Source organism: Microtus pennsylvanicus, chromosome 10 (assembly GCF_037038515.1).
Source record: "Microtus pennsylvanicus isolate mMicPen1 chromosome 10, mMicPen1.hap1, whole genome shotgun sequence".
Lineage (NCBI taxonomy): Eukaryota > Metazoa > Chordata > Mammalia > Rodentia > Cricetidae > Microtus > Microtus pennsylvanicus.
Genome location: NC_134588.1, coordinates 26,319,342 through 26,338,732, shown reverse-complemented (window position 1 = coordinate 26,338,732; position 19,391 = coordinate 26,319,342). Strand labels below are relative to the sequence as shown.

The window sequence follows — 19,391 nt, the reverse complement described above, 5'->3', positions numbered from 1 at the left end:
CACGCACCACAAGGGGCACAGGAATGGAGTGGTTTCTGCTTCTCACTGGACCCATTTCACTGTAGTTTGGCATACATGAGTTCAAAACTCGAAGTCTGACCTTGATATACATTATTTGGCTTAGCACACAGAGAGAATCCATTCCATGGTCTGACTGTGCTCCACCCTGTCCCACATCTCCATGACAACCACAGGAGAGAGAGGAAGATGATTCAGTGCAAATGTGTCACTACTGGAGAAAACAGCCCAGCACAGGCCCAGACAACACACCGCCATAGCAGAGTGCTGCTGAACCCCAGCGAAGTGCCGGTCCCCTTACAGGCTTTGTGCCTTCAGCAGGGAGGTCGTCAGTTTCTATAGCACTACCTTCCAGGAGCCTGCAAAGGAGACGAGGCCCTTGAGAATGCAGCACAGTGCTGCATGCCATCCGTGTGCACGCAAGGGGCGCCACTCCTCAGGAGCAGACACCCTGTTGTAATAGGATCCTGCTAGAGCTGGCTTCTAGAAGGCACTTCCGGGTTCCCTATGGGGATGCTGGTAGAGAGAGGATTAGTGTCTCACAGCAAGAGGTGGGAGCTGTCACACACAGTTTTACACCCATCCCTTTCTTTCCGGGTCTAAAAAAGGTGATTTGGTAAACAGTAGGTGAATAAGCCTCTTTTATCTCAGTTTTTAAAAGGATGAGAAAGAAAAAAATAATAATTCTTTCTTAATGGTACAATCCAAGAAGTCTTAAGGAGTTTACAAGTGCATAGCTCGTACCCTTATTTACATGGAGAGCCCTAGATACAGAAATAACGTGCGCAAACCAAGGTGAACAAGAGTGATGGTGTAACCATTCCTGGCACCCAGTGGCTCCTCTTTCTGAGTCCTCTGAAGACCGACTGAAGAGCGCTTCCGTGAAGCCAAGCTTCAGAAGACATCACTACAACAAAGCACCATCCTGGAGTTACATCACAAACTTCGCCATTAGTGGGAGCAGCTGTATCCAGCTGGAGAAGAGCATGGTCTCATAGAAACCTGTGTTCTGTGTTCACTGTTCTTCCTGTTCACCTCAATGCTGCTGCTGCGAGTTACTTCTTTTTGTTGCTCTGAGGGCAGAGAAGAGCCAGACTGTTCTCTAGGGACAAACCCTACACAGACATGAAGGGACTAGCAGGCCTAGGAGGTTAACCAGGTCCCAGAGGCACTAATAGGAAGCTGGGGTCTATCTGGTAGAGGGGCTCTGCCTGTTGCCCTTCAACAGGATGCCCTGCCTCTTACACAGGGCATGAGCTAAATCACAGAAACCACATGGACATTTTCACTAAGTGAAGGAAGGATAGGGCATTCAGATTTAGATTAGAATAAAAGGTCTCAGTAAAGAATTACAGTTTTTATTTGCAAAAGTTAAAAATGCTCATATCAATTACCAGCTCAGAACCTGGGTTCCCATGGGATCCACTGCATAAAATGATTCTGTCACTTCTTGCCAGGTTTGGGGGCCTTTTCTAGGCCTTGGATGTATTTTCCAGGGAGCCGATACTCTTCTACAATCCAAAAAGAAAATCTTCAGCCAAGCCTGGTCCCAAGTCCCTACTGCCCCTCCCTGTTTTTCACATCCCTTGGGCCCTGTAACCTCCTGCCCCTCCCTGTCCACTAAATCCCAGTGTGCTCATCCCTGCTGTCAAGGATCTGTTACAATAATTTCCAGCATATGACCTGCCTCTACACCCTAATCAAGTTCACCAGTGTCTGGTGACACCTGGGATGGGCCGTTCACTGCACACAGTAGTTGGAGGGTGTATTTTGGTCATTTACACCCTTCTAGTTACCATCTAGACCAGTGGTTCTCAAACTTCCTAATGCCAGGTGGTGGTAATGTACACCTTTAACCCATGCATGAGGAGGCAGAGGCAAACAGATCTCTTGAGTTCGAGGCCAGCCTGGTCTACAGAGCAAATTCCAGAACAGCCAGGGCTACACAGAGAAACCTTGTCTTGAAAAACCAAAATAAAACAAAAGAATACAGTTTTTCATGTTGTGGTGACCTCCAACCATAAAATTATTTTCATTGCTACTTCATAACTAACTTTGCTGCTGTTATAAATCGCAATGTAAATCTGTGCTTTCCCATGGTCTTGGTGACCCTGTGAAAGGGCTGTGTTCCTCCAAGTGGCCGCCACCCACAGTGAGAGCGCTGATCTTGGTACTCTGAGAGAGAAGGTATGTTCCCTTAGCCTCTCAGCATATGGAGCTCAATTGTGGAAGGTAATTGCTGTGGGCTGTCACAGGCCATGCCATAACTATACTTACTGAGCATGTGCTGTGTGTCAGTCTCTTGAGTGTGAGACAGGCATGGGAAAGGCAAGGTCTGTCTCAAGTTCTATTTTGCAAAGGGTTCAGACATTACAAAAAAAAAAAAAATTAGCCAAGCTCCAGACACTAACCAGAAACATCAACACAGTTGAGAAGCGCTAATGCTAATAATTTTTACCATGTTCACAGGGAAATGGGTATTACCCCTGAGCTGTGCCAGTGGACCTGTGAGGACAGACAGACCAGGGGTATGCGAGGTCACACAAGACAAGGGGACAGCCAGGCACAAGCAGGTAGATGTGGGACCGGCAGGAAGGAATTAGAATGTGGGGTGGGGTGGGGTGGGGTGGGGTGGGGGGGTGGGAAGGAGGCTGCAGGAAAAACAGGGCAGGCTGGGAAGGGCTTATTTCTCAAACTCAGTAGCTTATTCCTGAAGGCATGGATAAGACAAAAGGCCTTCTATGGGGAGTAATGGGCTTGTATTTAGTTTAGAAAGGTCAGCCTGGCAGAATGTGAGGAGGGCTTAAATGAAGGACAAAGCAGAGGTTAGAGACCCAAAGAAAATCAAAAGTATTCTCTCTGGCTCTGAACATAACAAGCTTCAGGGCCCAGCTATAGCACTCTGAGTCAGGTACTGAGTCTCTCTGGACCTCGGTTTCCTCATCTGCAACCAGACACCAGTCCTGCAGCAGTTATAAACAAGGAGGGCCCCGACAGCCCGGCTGAGGCCAGCACAGCGGGCAGCCGCAGCATGGTTTCTAGAAAGGGAAGTCAGGAGGAAAGCTAAGCATGTGTCCCCTGGGGAGAGCGGTGATTCTAAGGACAAACGTCTGGTTCAAACTCTGGCTGCATCGCCTGCTCGCTGCTGTATCCTGAAGTGCGCGCGTACATGGGAATACACACTGTTGCTCCTCCACGGGTTTGTGTCCCCTTATACACCCACTGTGAGCTGAAAATGTGGTAAATCAAGGGGCTGGAGAAATGGCTCGGCAGTTAGAGCATTTGCTGCTCTTCCTGGAGCCGGTTTTCAGTTCCCTGAATCCACACGACTGCTCACAACTGCAGTTCTCATCTACAGCTCCAGTTTCAGAGGAGCTGAGGCCCTCTTCTGAGGGCACAGGCACACACACTGTGTAGTGCCCATACATGCAGGCAAAACACCCGTACACGTACAATTCTTTTAATCATTAAAACGAGAGAGAAAATAAAGTCAGTTGAAGAGGCACATAATCCAGCTAAAGAGGAGAACACCTTAGCAATGACTCAGCAGAGTATGGCTGGCATTCTGGTTGTTCCCTGTCTTGGTCACATGACCGACAGGGGCGGGGCTCTGGCTATACTACCTAACATCTCAACAGACTGTCTAGCCAATGCTAGCTCTGGAAGAGTTCACACTTCACTGAAGTACAGTTTCCCTGGACTGTCTCATTCTGCACCACGGAGAACACCGTAGACACAAGCAGTCAGCGGCAAAGTGTCTTCTCAGAAGGGATACTCACCAAGCAATAGCTGGCCAAGGTGGTGGATCTGGTTTCCCTGAATCTGCACCTGTAGACTGTCTTTGGCCCCAGGGGCAGGAGAGACGATGGTGCTGGCCTGGCATCGCTGCTGGAGAATGGCAGCCACTGAGCATGGATCGAGGCCGTAGGTCTCCAAGTTCCGGACCACAGTCACCTGGGGACAGAAAGCTGATGGTGGGTGTTCTCGGTATGCTCTCTCTTCTAAAGGGCCTTTCCGCACGCAGCCTTGTTCTGTGATGGCTCTCTAGCCCTGTAGCCCTGGTACCTTTCTGTCCATCCCATCCAATATATGTGTTAACAGATACTCTGTTCTACCTATAACATACAATTTAAGGGTTCTTTAACTATGGAGAATTTAAACCATAAATAAAAGTACAATAGTATGGTGCTAAGCATGGTGATACACACCTTTAATCCCAGCACTCAGGAGGCAGAAGCAGATGAATCTCAGAGAGTTAAGAGTTTGAGGCCAGCCTAGTTTACATCCAGTAAATTCTAGGTCAGCTAAGGCTACACAATGAGGCCCAGGCTCAAAACAAAATACCAAAAAGCACAAGAGTGTGATGGAATCCTACATTTCCTTTACCAGTTTCAACAGCTGTCAACTCACAGGCTGTCTGGGTTTATGGCTCCTGAGACCACTCTGGAGCAAATCCTCCTACTCCTCAGATCATTTCACACATAAATATAGCAGTATGTATCTCCAAAGGTTAGGGACTATGTTTTTTCTTTTTTTAAGACAGGGTCTCAACTGTGTCTCTCATTGACACAGAGATCCACCTGCCTCTATTTCCTGAATGCTGGGATTAGAGGCGTACAAAGTAAGGACTGCTCCAAATATAAGAGCAGAAGCATCTGGTGAGATGGTCCAGGGGGTAAAGGTGCTTGCTGCACAGGCCTGACAGCCTCAGTTCAGTGCCTGGGGCCCACAAAACGTAGGAGAGAGCCAATGCCACAAAGTTGACCTCGGGCCTCCATACATGCGCTGCAGCATGCAGGCTCCCCTCCCTTCCCCGAATGATGATGATGTTGTTGATAATAAAGTATTTTGTACCTGACAGCAGTTTCTTAAAACCACACAGCCAGTCAAACACATGGCGCTTTTCCATGAGAGCACACATGGGAAGAACGTAACTTCAGGACAAAAAGCAAAGTATTTTTTCTTAATCACTTTCAGGGCTAGAGAGATGGCTCAGTGATTAACAGCACTTGTTGCTCTTCAAGTTCAATCCCTATACCCACAGGGCAGCTCATAACCCTCTAACTCCAATTCCCTAGGGAATCTAAAGGCCTCTTCTGGCTTCTATGAGAACTGCATACAAGTGGTATTCAGACATACAAGCAGATGGAAAACCCATACACACAAAATAGAAATAAATAAATCCTTTTTAAAAATTATAAATACTACAATCCAGGGCTCGAGAGATAGCTCAGGGTTAAGAACATTGACTGTTCTTCCAGAGGACTCAGGTTCAGTTCCCAGCACCTACATGGCAGCTCCCAAGTGTCTGTAACTCGGGTCTTAGGGGATCTGGCGCCCTCTTCTGGCCTCCACAGCTCCCAAGTGTCTGTAACTCGGGTCTTAGGGGATCTGGCGCCCTCTTCTGGCCTCCACAGCTCCCAAGCTTCTGTAACCCGGGTCTTAGGGGATCTGGCGCCCTCTTCTGGCCTCCACAGGCACCAGGCCACAAGTGGTACAGACATGCATGCAGCAAACACTCACAACACACAAAATAAACATGTGAAATTAAAGCCCTCCTGTGGCTCTCCAACAGCTTCTCCAGTTCACGACTAGAGATGACAAAGGATAACCGTCAAGTGGCCGGCGGGGCTGCTCTCCATAACGTCTTTAAAACCGCCTTGTCCTTGCAAGACTGCAGACACAGGCTTAGACTCAGCGAGGCTTTAGAGGTCGCATTAGAAAGCCAGCTTCCTCCCTGAGACTCTGGCTCTATCTCCCCACAGGTGATCACAAAAATCTCTGCTTGCAGACTTCCAGAAAAAAAAAAAAACCTCATCAATTCATGTAACACTAGCTTCATCTCTGGACAGTCGATTATTAATAAAAGATTCATGCTTCATATACACAAAGTGTTTGGTATACTGCCAGGCATGTAATCGCTGCTAATTCAAGTTACCATGACTGGTTTTCACTTAGGGATTGCTTCCTGCTAAGTGCTTAGCCTACGCAGAGCCCCAATTTGGTCACTGAAGTACAGGGCAGGTATTACCTCCATTCTTCACAGAAGGAAACTGAGGCAGCAGGTGCTCAAGGTCAAGAGAAGAGAAACGGTCACATTGGAATTCCAAAGCCTGGGTCCTGAACCAAAACCACATACTCTGATAGTTCTCTCTGTTGAGCCCAAGCCTGTGTTTTCAGGGTTTCTAACTGGAACAAGGACACTTCTTTTGCAGAGGACAGCATTCTACACATTTCGAAAGCAGTTATAATTTGTTCCCTACAACTTCACCAAGCTAAACAGTTTCTTCAGCAAATTTTTACAAGTTATTTTAATTGAGCAAGGTCCAAGAGGTAGACTGTGTAAGAGACAAAGGCCTATAAAGTAGTGCCAAGGAAAAACTCAAACTAAAATATTGTTCACTTTTGAAACAGGTTCTAGCAAGTTTCTTAGTACAAAATCCCAGAGGGCAGAGGGTAGTGTTTAATGATACCCCTCACCCAGGGTCAGCGCAGGCACACAGCATGGGCCATCCAATCCAAAAGCCTCCAATTGTATCAGGAAACTAGAACTTAGCAGGGAAACTAAGCCACCACTCTCAAACACTGGGTCTCCTTTGGGTGGTGGTGGGGAGGGAACCCAGGGCCTTAGCATAGGTGAAGCAAATGCTCTGCCACTGAGTCACAGCCACCATTCCATAATTTTTAAATTACCTTTTTATTATAAGACTTTAGTGCAAGGGTGATGTCAATTGGACAGAGTTTCCCTTTCTTCAGAATGGGTTCCTGTCCAGGAAACGTCACTTGGTAGGCAGGCTGCATAGTTTGCAAACACCTAAAATGACAGTTCCAGTTATAAATAGATCAAGGCAGCAGCCGGCATCTCTGCTACCAGAAGCACTGAGTGCAAGTTTTTCAGGCACACTTATTTGCAGTCTAGCTGCAGGTTAGAAGCCTTGAAGTCACATGGGGGGGGGGGGGGCAGAACCACAGACCAATGAACTCAGTGTCTCAAAGCTCCCCAAAGTTGCCAAGGTTGACATCCTCTGATTCAGGGAAGTGAACAATGGTGGCCTAAGTGCCTGGAAATTCTCCACTTGCTTGGCCTCCTGGGAATCTGCTGTCTGTTTTGTGAATGTTACTACCTGTCTCAAAACACACCTTTCCAGCTTCCTGCCTCCAAGTGTTCACATTTCTCTCGTGTTCCAGGAATGCACTGACTTGGTCTTTTGTGTGTAGGAAGTGACTACATGTATATGTTTATGTGTGCTCGTGTGAAGAGATGGGTGCAGGCACCCGGAGGCATGGTGATTGTGTGGAGGTCAAAGAACAATCTCACGAGGCAGTCCTCAACTTCTGCCCTCTTTGGAACATGGTCCCTTTTTTTTTCTCACAGTTGCATACATGAGGGTATCTGACCCATGAGCTTCCAGGGACTCTGTGTCTGTTTCCATCTCATCATAGGAGGACCACAGAGGTGTGCCTGGTGTCACCTGGGTTCTGAGGATTCGGACTCAGTGTTCAGGCTTGTGAGGTAAGGGTGGTGGTGCAGGAAAGTTAAGAGGGATTGCCAGTCCCTGATACCTGGTCAGGAGGCCGTCCCACCGGTCCCTGACACCTGGTCAGGAGACAGTCCCACCAGTCCCTGACACCTGGTCAGGAGGCCATCCCACCAGTCCCTGACACCTGGTCAGGAGGCCATCCCACCAGTCCCTGACACCTGGTCAGGAGGCCATCCCACCAGTCCCTGACACCTGGTCAGGAGACAGTCCCACCGGTCCCTGACACCTGGTCAGGAGACAGTCCCACCGGTCCCTGACACCTGGTCAGGAGACAGTCCCACCGGTCCCTGACACCTGGTCAGGAGGCCATCCCACCAGTCCCTGACACATGGTCAGGAGGCCATCCCACCAGTCCCTGACACCTGGTCAGGAGGCCATCCCACCGGTCCCTGACACCTGGTCAGGAGACAGTCCCACCGGTCCCTGACACCTGGTCAGGAGACAGTCCCACCGGTCCCTGACACCTGGTCAGGAGACCGTCCCACCGGTCCCTGACACCTGGTCAGGAGGCCGTCCCACCGGTCCCTGACACCTGGTCAGGAGGCCGTCCCACCGGTCCCTGACACCTGGTCAGGAGACAGTCCCACCAATCCCTGATACCTGGTCAGGAGACAGTCCCACGGAAGCTTCATGACCACATGCTGTTCATTCTTTTCTAAGAGGCAGTCACAGAGGATAGGATCCAATTTCACCAGACTACAGGGTTAAAGAGGAATTAAGGCAATGCAAGACTTAACCATTCCAAAGTGACAGCACCAATCACCTGCGTACTCTATGTCACCCAGGATCACTCAGCTGCAGGACCAGAGGTCACTGGGAGACCAAAGAGGAGAAGCAAATGGGGAAAGAAATGTGCATAGGAGCAACCAGGATTCTAGGCTCAGTTCTGCTCTGTGACTATATCTTTCAAGGCTTAAATTCTGTCAGCACGTTAGCAAGGAAGGAAGGATGTAAATGCTAAACGCTACCGTCATAGTGTGTACACGGACTAAGCTGTTATATAACACCCCAGAGACCCACACAGTTAAGCGGTAACTTAGGGCTGCAGTGTGTTGGTAGATCGCACAGCTAGCTTTCCACAAGTCCTGGGTTCTGTTCCCAACACCACAGATAGTAATTTAAAATAAATAACAAAACCTGTTTAAAAGTGGGCACTAGACAGTGTGTGGGTCTCTCTCTCTAATCCTGAGGATGTCTGGAAAGGATGACATCAGGGCAACTCTTCTGTTAGCATGCCAACGATCACACCAAAGGGTACAATGACTGTGATTAAATATTGTTTCAAGGTTCCATTTTTCTTGACATCAGTGCGCACATGTGTGGGATGCGTGTACTCAGCTAGTGGTCCATGCGGAGAGCATGTATCGACCCGAGCCCCTAGGCGACAGCCTGTCCACAGCCCATGGTCTGCAAACACTGCTGTGATCGTCTATTCTCCATTCCAGAATCCTTCCTGTCCTTTGCTTTTAAAGTTACTACATTCATTTATCTGTGTGTCTGCAAGTGCACAGTGCTAAGCATGCACTTGAAACAGTTTGCAAGAATTGGTTCTCAACCATGTGGGTCCTGAGGGTGGAGCTCAGGCAGCCAGGCCTGGCAGTATGCGGTCCTTCACTCACTGAACCATCCTGCCAGTCCGTTTCCTGTCTGTCTGCTGGAAGGAAGACCTGACAAGACAGACTCCATTCTTGGTGCCCACTTACTTTTTGTTGTCTGCATCCACCAGGTTGTTCCTCTTGGCATAGTCAACAATGATCCTTCGGACCTCACTGCCCTCAAGGGTGCTCCCCTTCCTAGGAGAAGAGAAGCAACCAGAGTTCAGTCCACACTGTATCTGGGGTCCACCTGCAAACATTCAAACAAGGCTCTTTCCTCGGCTCTTGCCTTTCTCCTCTTTTCCTGAGGGAGCAAGCAGGGCTGCGTGATGCGCAACTGCAGATAAAGAGGCTACTCTCTCACTTTCCTAACCCAAAGGTGTGACACTGTGTTAGAAAAAGGAAGACAGGCAGAGTAGATTTGCCAGTCACAGGAAAACACTGCTCAGGATGAGAGGAAAGTGCAGGCAGACACCATGTAGGCAGAAAAGGGCTGCTCTCCAAAACTCACTTGTGGCCAGACTCCTGGAAGAGCTGGGTCATGCTGGCTGGGACACAGTAGAGGGATTTTATATCTGGAGGGTGATAGGGCTGTTCCCTGCTACCCTCCTGGACAGTCTGGGAAGTCAGGGAAGGCTCGGGGATGACAAAAGATGTGATCCTAAAACCCAGCAGAAGAAAAGAAAAAGCCATGTTATACCAGTGCTTTGGCAGCCCCCAATCTGTGGTCCAGTGTCCCCAGATCAACTGAGCTGCACACAGTGACAGGCCCCGCACCTACCTCGGGTGCCTCCAGTCCACAGTCACAATGCTCTCCACCCCTTTGCTCAGCTCCTTGACCTGGACAATCTGCTCCTGCTGCATGTGCTGCAGGAACTTAGAGAGCTGGGGAGAGAAGTACAGGGACTTCACTGACTCCACACATGGAACACCCGGGCCTGGTGCGAGGGAGGGCCTGGAACACTGGGCCCAGTTTTTGCTGCCATTAGACTAAGAACCAAAAGACCACACACACTCCTACAAGTTGGGGAGCAAGAAGCTACTAGAGGGCTAGAGAGATGGCTCAGCAGTCAAGAGCTCACACTAGGGTTTGGAGAGACAGCTCAGTGGTTAAGAACTCATGCTGCTCTTGCGTAGGGCCCAAGTATGATTCCCAGTACCCACGTTCAGTGGTTCACAACTGCATGTAACTCCAGCCCCAGAGGCATCTGGCCTTCTCTGGCACCAGCGCGCGCGCACACACACACACACACACACACACACACACACACACACACACACGTAGTTAAAAATAAAATTTGAAAAAAGAATCTGCTAAACAAACTGGTGAAGTCTGTTAGACTCTAATCAGATAGAAAAGGCCAAAGGGGAGAGAGGAGCTGGTGCCTTGGCCCAAGGACAGGCTCATTACTCCCTCTGAGTTCTAGACTGAGCACTGTCTGCAGGACTTCCCATATCCATCTTCTCTCACATGTATTCCTTCATGACTGTACAGACATGCAAGGAAGGTACAGGCTCTTACCTTTTTATAGCTTGACTTCTTTATATCCAATTGCTGTCCTTCAGGACTAGGACAGAAAAAAAGGCAAGTTAAACCAAACAGTAAACTTTGGTACCTGCCTGACACAAGTGACCTTTTCCTCAGCTGTTGAAGAGCGGCTACCATTCTGGAGTTCTCTGCCCAGTTGTGGTATCAGAGACAGACATGGAGTATAGCCTACTCCAAGTTAGGACTACCCAATAGTACTTCTGTGGCGATGGGATGTCTGTCTGTGGACAACCACGGCAACCACTAGTCATCCAGAGACTGGGAGATCAGGGACCTGAATTTTAAACTTTAAGTTAAACTTAATGGGCCACATGTGATTAGTGACTATTGTAATCAGACACAGCTTTAGAGTTCTCTCAAACCAGAGAGTCTCCTACGGCCTCAGCAGCAAGCTCACACAGAGGAAGCCAGGTCCATAGTGGAGCTCAGCAAACTGCACTCTGGAGCCTAAGCCAGCCACACCCAGCACTATCTGTTGTCTCTGGTCACATTAGCGCACAATGGCCGTGGACCTGAAACAGAGACCACATGACCCGGAAAACCTAAATGACTTACTATCTGGCTCTTTACAGTCTGATGATGCCTGTGCAGCTTCAGGGTAGGGGGGAATAGAGGTTCCTAATGGAAACCGTGATTCCTCCCTCTCCTCAGGAACTTACATCCTCTCTTGAAACCCGATGTTCAATAGCAGGGTGACTCTCAAGGGTCCTAGAGCCCACTCCAATCTAATGCCTGCCCAAGAAAAAATCCTGGGACAGTTTCCCAGTCACCTGCAACTCAGCATGGGCAAGACAAATTACCAAGGATCCCACTGCCACAGCCGCCCTGGTGCCTTAAGGCCATGTGTAGACAGAAGAGATTGGATTAATTACTACTTTCAAAACAGCGCAAGAGTCTCAGGAACAACACACCACCCACTGAGAGACAGAGCAGGCTGTGTGTGTGCATATGTGTATAGGGATGGGTTTGTTCTTTTCTGTCTCACCCCCCCCCCCCCCGCCCCAGCCCTGCAGAGTCTCACTGTAACCCAGGCTGGTCTGGAACTCACTCCACAGCCTATGCTAGCCTTGGATTCACAGCTATCCTCTTACCTCAGCCTCTTAAGGGTTGGAATTACAGGTGTGAGGCATAGTACCAGGTTATGGGGGCTGCAGAAAAGACCCTGCTCTCACAATATTAACAGGTGTCTGCTATATGCCAGGCTGCGCACCTCTCCAGTAATCCTAGAAGTCTCAGAAATTTGGGCTAAGAAAAACCCTGTGACTGCCTGCAATTTGCTTTGGTTAAATATGCTAAGGAGGTGGCAGCTGAACCTTGAGGGCTCGGGCTTCAAAGTCAACACTCCCTTTCCCAGTGGCTACATTCTCAAAGGGGCTTCATCCCTGTTCTCTTCCAGGCACAACTTTTCCTAAGCGGGAAGGGTGGAACAGTACAGAAAACTTCTTGACAAAGGCTGTTCAGGGACCCTTGCTGTGTATGCCACGGTACCTGACTCATGAGAGACGGCCCAGAAACACCTTGGCAGAAATAGCAGTCAAAGAATGCTGGGACTTTTAACTTTAACCTTACTATTCTTTCCCTGGATAAAACTGAAGGTTTTGAAGCCAAGAACCTAATTTACCTTCCAGACAACTTTCTGCTCGGCCCTTCGCACAGCATGTCACTCAAGCAGCCCCACCCCTGTGTGGCTTTACCGACAAGAACAGCGAGGCCTTGTCTGCAGCCCCCACCCATAGCAGCGCCTTCTGTACCAGCAGGAGAACATGTGACTGCCCAGGAGCGTGCTGGTGAGCAAAGGGAGGTCGGCTTTTTTGACTCGACTCTTCAAGGCATGCAGGAAGCACTGCTGTAACAGCTCATCCATTTGCTCTGCAAGGAAAAGAAAACCACACCCTGAGGTGAGCACCTTGCCTGGGCGCTGCAAACCCTCCATCCCACCCTCATCACCTGGCTCAGGTGGAGTCCATTCCTAGGCACCAACGCTCCCGGGCTGCAGACTTTTTAAAAAGTGGATGTGTGTGTGCACATGTGTGCGTGTGTGTGTGTGTGCGCGCACGCGTACTCACATACTACAGCAAGTGTGGAATCTGAGGATAGGTTTCACGAGTCAATTCTTTGACCATGGGTTGTTCCAGGGATTGAACTCAGGTGACCAGGTTCGTACAGTAAGTGCTTGGTCTCCTGCAGAGCCAGCTCACTGGCCCCCTGTTGCCTGTTGCCTCACTGGCTCCTTACAAACTCTTGAGCACTGATACTGTAAGGGTTAGCCCCACAGGAAGGACCAAACACACAGAGCCACCAAGTCAAGAACCAGAGAAGTCAGAACCAGAAGCCCTAGGAGTTCATAGCTGGAAACTATGTGACAGACAGGCACCCAGGGGCATGGTTTATGGAAGAAGGAATACAGAACTATTACACGACCCCAAGTAAGGGTTCTGTGCTCCTCTTCAGAGCACCAGTGCACTCTAATCTGAAGGACAGGTATGGGCTTTCACACCTTGAAGGGGCTTGCCGTCTGAGGCATCCTGGCTCAGGGCCCCAGAGCTGTTGTCTTCAGAGGCTTCTGAGTGATGAAGTTTCCTGGTCTCCTCCTCTCCCTCCAGGGTCAGTCTGCTCAGGTTTCCTTGCAGACCAAGGTCCACTTTCTCTTCATTGCTATCTGTGGGATTCACTGCCAATGGGGCAATGGCAGGTGGAGTGGATTTGTCTCCAGATTTCCTGGAAAAATCTGATGTCAGAAACACCAAGCAGTCGCCACGACACTCACCCTGGTCAGGGGAGAGTCAGTCAGGCGTTCAAAGCCAGTAGAGCCCGTAGGCAGTGGTAGCCGGGACATCTTAGTGATGCACACTCATCTCTAAGTCAATTATTCTGGGCCCAGAAAAGTCCAGCGCCTCAGCTTTGTCATCTGTAAAATGGGGACTGATACTCATTCCCTACTTATCTCAAGGAAATGACTGCTTATATTATTAACAGACAGCCCGAGACAGAGACCAAACGAAAAGCACAAAAGATAAAAAAAAATCCAAAGAATGAGTCTACACCAATAGGTCATGACATTTGGCTACAGAACCAGCCTTAGCGGCATATGCCTACAATCCTAGCACTCAGGAAGCTCAGACCAGGGCATCCCAAATTCTAGGTCAGCCCGAACTATGCAGTGAGACCCCATCTCAAGCTTCCCTACTCCTAGCACATTCCCCATAGAAAACCTAGTTCTGCGGCTTTTGAGAAAAGCACGGTTTCCTGCTTGGGGAAAGTGACATTAACCAGACCAGGTGCAGGCAGGGGGGTCTAGGATGGGTGTTCCAGCTAGAGAGTGTGTCCATGGTGAGGGAGCTGAAACGGGATACTCGAGTGGCATAAAGTTAGTTATCACCCGCTGTCAGACAGCTGATCTGGAATCAGAAGCACTGTCTCAGGAGCAGCTGGTGTCTAAAATGCACATAATGGACAAAGTCAGACTAACCAGTACTATATGTACATCACCACAATAAAGGGCAGGCAAACAATTCCCAAGTCTAGGGCAACTGTCTGGGACGATTCCTGGCCTAGAGAATAACCAAAGCTGCCCCTAATTTCTTGTCTGGAGAAGAAAATGTATTTCCCCACGTTTGGCCAGTGGGTGGAAGTCTGGGGTCCACAGGCTGCACGAGGATGTGCATACACCAATACTTGCACTTCTGAATCTCAGGCTCATCGTGTTCTCCCCAGCCACCCACCCCCATTCCCCATAACAGAAGAAACAATGCACCCACCACAAGTGGTCCTGATAAGTGTGGAGCACAGAGAAGCCCTTCCCCTTCAGGCCTGACGCCAGCATCTGAGCTGTGGACATGGCAGCCACTCCGATTGCTACGGGAGCTCTAGAAGGAATCCAGAGACGAGGGTTAGGCAGAGTCTCCTCACCGATCTGTTCATACACTGACTCCTGGTTCCTTTGTAAAAGAAGTAGTAGGAGCTGGAGAAACAGAAAAGTTCTTGCCTGGCAGGCATGAGGCCCTGGAATCAAACACAGCAACACGGTAATGGCTCAATGGCTCTGCAAACATACTAAAAGCCATCTGACTGTGGACTGAAGATAGGCAGACCCTTGTGTAAACTATGCTTCCATCAAGTTATTAAAGATATAGATAACTATGCAGTTGATGGGAATGTGGAGATGATGAAAGACAAAAGGCAAGAGAATGCTATATGCAGAAGAGACCGCTATATGCAGGAGAGACCGCTATATGCAGGAGAGACCGCTATATGCAGGAGAGACCGCTATATGCAGAAGAGACCGCTATATGCAGAAGAGACCGCTATATGCAGAAGAGACCGCTATATGCAGAAGAGACCGCTATATGCAGAAGAGACCGCTATATGCAGAAGAGACCGCTATATGCAGAAGAGACCGCTATATGCAGAAGAGACCGCTATATGCAGAAGAAACCGCTATATGCAGGAGAGAACACCACATCCAGGAGAGAACGCCACATGCAGGAGAGAACACCACATGCAGGAGAGAACGCCACATGCAGGAGAGAACGCCACATGCAGGAGAGAACACCACATGCAGGAGAGAACACCACATGAAGGAGAGAACACCACATGCAGGAGAGAACGCCACATGCAGGAGAGAATGCCACATGAAGAGAACGCTGTATGCAGAAGAGGCTGGAAGAAGGGACAGCTAAGTGCAGTGGGATAGTCTAGCCTGGATCCTTGAAGGAAAAGAGGTAGACACACACACACAATCTGCAGGGATACAGATAAAGAAAGGCTCGAGTGTATTCACAGCACTGTCCCAACAGTGTGGGACAACACTCCTTAGCTGTGGTAACTACAATGTTACATGAGATGTGGCCGTTGACAATGCTGGGAATCATGGTGTGTATCAATCAGAAGTCTATATTATCGCTTACATTCTTCTATAATTCTAAAGTTATGAATAACTTTTTTTTTTTTTTTTTTTTTAGTTTTTTGAGACAGGGTTTCTCTGTAGCTTTGGAGCCTGTCCTGGCACTAACTCTTGTAGACCAGGCTGATCTCGAACTCACAGAGATCTGCCTGCCTCTGCCTCCCGAGTGCTGGGATTAAAGGCGTGCACCACCACCGTCCGGCATGAATAACTTTTAAACGTTCAGCACAGCAAATGTCTTATGCCCAGATTCACACTCTCCACAGGCTCACTGACATCTAACAAAGGGCCCACTATCTACTTCTTCCGGAAGGACCTATTTTTTCTTTCAGACCTCGGTCCATGTGTTTTGGAAGCTGTCATCTTCCTCCACCTCCCTTGTACCTCTGTTCCTCTGCACCACATGCCCCCCACACATACAAAAGGCACAGCCGTCTGACATAGTACCTGTTCCCCACCAAGGCAATGGCACAGAGGTCACCTTGCTGTACGGGAGGCAGACCAGTAGGGGGCACCACTACTCCTGGCAGCATCAAATCTGTAGCAAATAAAAACGTAACAGCTTACTTAATGTCAAACTTTTCCGTGCTTTACTTTATCACACCGACCACTTGACAAAGGACTTGCAGCAGAGGCGCCAGTGCTTATCTGCTAAAGCTCCCTACTGATTTAAAGTTCAGTGTGCAGCAGCTCACAAACTGCTTTCATTTGACTTCTAAAAGGCTTAAAACAGAACCAGAGCTGCCCAGAGAACTCATGGAGTCAGTTAAGTGGAAGGAATAACACACACACACACACAGACACACACAGAGGAAGAGAGAAAGGGAGAATAGAAATAGAGAGATAAGAGATGGAGATAGGTATATACAGAAAGAGAGAGAGAGAAAGAGAATAGAGAGGGAGGAAGGATAGAGACAGACAGACATACACATACACACACACAAAGGGGGTGGGAGAGTTTTCAACATATGAACACAAGAAATGAGTAGCCTTATCAAAGTGGCTGATAGTTACTGCAGAGATTTCAAGCCATTGCTGGAACATAGAAAAATTCTCTTACCTGCTCCCCCGGCCAGTTTTTCGAGTACCAGAGGCCATGTTGTAAACGTTGGTAGGAGATCAGGATAGGACCACAGTGTGTACACTGTACCAAAAGAGACCCAGGAAGCACTTAAACACTGCCCACTGCAGATCCAGACACGCCCAGCACCACGCGCACAGATCCAGACACATCTAATACCATGCTCCCTTAATCAGAATTCAGAAAGAGAGACAAAAACACCCCAGTTCAAGGTGATAGAGGTTAAAGGGGTTTGCCAGGGAGACTGCCCTCAGGATGAAAGTAGAGACCCACTGACACCTGGAAACTAGTTACCACTGAGACATGGAGGCACCTGTTGCTGCTTAGGGACTACCAGCAGAAAATGGCCATAGGGAACTAAAACTCGGGGGAGAAACCAAAGAGACTTCCCACGCATGACTTCAGAAGCAACTGACCCCAAAGTCATTCTGTAAAAAAATTTTGAAACTTTCTCATGTTTATATTTTGAGTTCCTTTTACACAGTGATTAGCATAAAACTCCTGGAGGGGGAAAAAAAGTCTTTATTTGTCTTCAGGTACAGCAGCAAACTGGAAGGAGAGCTAGGAGCGGCCTAAGGAGAATGCCTTGCTCTGCTGCAGCCAGACAACCTTGGAGGAAAAGCCCCGAGTGACCAGTGTCAGCCGCCAAGGAATAGAGGAGATCTATGAAAAAGACTATTAAAAAAACAGAGACTCTTAGACTACCACACAGAGCCTAGCAAACCACTGTGGAGCAGCCCACGTGAAGTATGTAACTAACGTAGCTGGGTAGCTTCATTAACCCAGCTTATTCCCCAGCATAGGTTTTCTCAAAGCCTTTGCCCGGCAGCTTACAGGCCCTGAGCTTCCATCTTTAGTATCACCTCAGCTCTCTCCCAACACTCCACACTCATCTGCCACAGATCTTTACAATTGTCTTTCTTTCTAAAGTTTTATTTGTTTTTTTTTTAATCTCAATTTTATTATGTCAACTTCTGGTCTTGAAAAGCTCAGTCCTAGGAACACTAGATCTGAAAAGATCTTTAGGAGAAATTCTGTGTTGACTTTATCTGAAAAGGCAGGGTAATGTAGAAAACAAAATAATACATATATCAAATCAAATCAACAGAGAGTAGCAAACGTTACCCAGGACTGTAGTCTGGGCGTTTCCATCTTGTTGCCATACCTGTTGGATACAAATTTTTCTCCAGTTCAAACAGGATGGGGTTAGCACCACTCATGTACACAGTCACTGCATCTCCCTTGTGGGCATACAACTTTACCACATTTAGCTCTTCCTTCCCAGGGATCAACTCAGAGGCCCGATCTGTTCCGAGGGTGGGGAAAGCAGCTGTCACATCGGCCCGAAGTTTTCTCCTGCAGAAAGCACACTGGCACCATTAATACCATCTTCCTGACGGGCATTAATAAATCCTGAAATCCAGAATGACTATAAAAATCGTCTATGAAGAAGGCTGATGACCGCCTAGCTTAAGGATTCCTATTCTCTTTCCTATTCATCATCTTGTCTATTTCCACAACTTTCTAGGCTTCTCATTCCACACTGGTGCTCATCAAAATGAGTCTCACCCAGAAACCCAGCCATTCTGACCTCATATGCCTTCCCCACTCCATTCTCAGACTAGTTGACATGTCTGTCGACTTAGAATTAAAAGGCCACCAGGGCACCAAGAAGGACACCGAAAGAAAGCTGCTTCCAAAATTCCTGAGGAGGAATCTCTTACCACGGCTTACATATGCTCTGCCCCCTCACTCCAGCTCTCTCTGGCCAGGAGTAATCATTGAAGCACCCCCCCCCCCCGCAATACTTTTAGTTATCGGTACCCCATCGGGGTTTCCCCATAGGCTGGCTCTAAACTCCGTGGAGGACAGGGCGCCTATATTTCCCTCATTTTACATCTTCCACAAAACCTAGTCTGAGCCCAGTGCACACCGACTAAACTTTATTTCCTGTCCAAAAGATCATCTGGGAGAGAAAAGATACCCACACCTCATCCCCCAAAACGTTTCTGACGTCCCTGCGTGGCTCCCTGGGGTCTCCTCTCCATGGGCACCCCTAGATGTGTAGGAGCCTCTTTAGGTAAAGCAAAAGTATTTTCTCCCTCACCTGTCCGACCCCTTGATGGCCGTGTTGGACTTGACCCGAAAGGCCTTAGCAAACATGTCTGCTAGTGTGGCCCAGGAAAGACAAGAAGATCACAGACTTCAGGGACGGTCAGCAAAACGAGGGTGTGGCAGCTCCCCAGCCCTCGACCCTGGAGGCAGCCATGCTGAGGGCCCAGCGCCAAAATGCAGCCGGCTAGGAACCTGGTCGCATACTTTGTAGCCCTAGCTGCGACACTGACTGGCCCGGACCAATCCCGGAACTGACGCACGCTGGGTGGGGCGGGGCGGACTCCTAAACTTCCGCCTCCGGGCTGCGTGTCTGCTGGGCTGTTGCAGGGACCCTCAGCTGAGCTAAACTCGCCCTGATTCTAGCCTTCTGCCCAATCCTCTTTAGGTTCGGCGCTGAGAAGAAACTCCAGCTTGCAATCTGTTCCACATGCCTAAAGTCCGCCAAGTTAATTAAATTCGTGTTTTATTAAACGTGCACGTTTTGTTGAATGCTTTTAAAAAATGCTTAAAAGCGTTTATTTATCCATATCACTACATGGTATTGTAAAGGCTTCAGCTAGGATTTTCTCCTTCTTGATGTTTAATTTAC

At 48.7% G+C, this 19,391-nt stretch overlaps 1 protein-coding gene across 3 annotated transcripts; it reads right to left on the bottom strand.

Moving 5' to 3' along the window:
• Positions 1–637: 637 nt before the first annotated feature.
• Eif2d (eukaryotic translation initiation factor 2D) lies at positions 638–19,062 on the bottom strand. Of its 3 annotated transcripts, XM_075987851.1 has the most exons (16): positions 18,795–19,062; positions 17,853–18,043; positions 16,667–16,750; positions 16,054–16,144; positions 14,462–14,569; positions 13,201–13,421; positions 12,455–12,572; positions 10,677–10,722; positions 9,936–10,039; positions 9,666–9,815; positions 9,263–9,352; positions 8,160–8,255; positions 6,712–6,832; positions 3,798–3,972; positions 1,413–1,529; positions 638–1,091 (listed from the first exon to the last, which is right to left on the bottom strand). In XM_075987851.1, the coding sequence occupies exons 1-15, from the start codon at positions 18,848–18,850 to the stop codon at positions 1,462–1,464; spliced, it is 1,719 nt and encodes a 572-aa protein (XP_075843966.1). In that variant the 5' UTR covers positions 18,851–19,062; the 3' UTR covers positions 638–1,091; positions 1,413–1,461. The 3 variants fall into 3 exon arrangements, with proteins under 3 accessions (XP_075843966.1, XP_075843965.1, XP_075843967.1); XM_075987850.1 differs by lacking the exon at positions 638–1,091 and having other exon boundaries at positions 1,355–1,529; XM_075987852.1 differs by lacking the exons at positions 638–1,091; positions 9,666–9,815 and having other exon boundaries at positions 1,355–1,529.
• Positions 19,063–19,391: the final 329 nt, after the last annotated feature.

What these genes read in the sequence shown, in the direction of transcription:
- Eif2d (XM_075987851.1), bottom strand. Translation starts at nt 18,850, where the DNA reads ATGTTTGCTAAGGCCTTTCGGGTCAAGTCCAACACGGCCATCAAGGGG. An exon ending in ATTGCCTTGGTGGGGAACAG is followed by an intron (nt 14,570 to 16,053) that starts GTACTATGTCAG and finishes GATTCCTTCTAG; the next exon opens with AGCTCCCGTAGCAATCGGAG. An exon ending in TAAAGTCTTATAATAAAAAG is followed by an intron (nt 3,973 to 6,711) that starts GTAATTTAAAAA and finishes TTCTGTCCCCAG; the next exon opens with GTGACTGTGGTCCGGAACTT.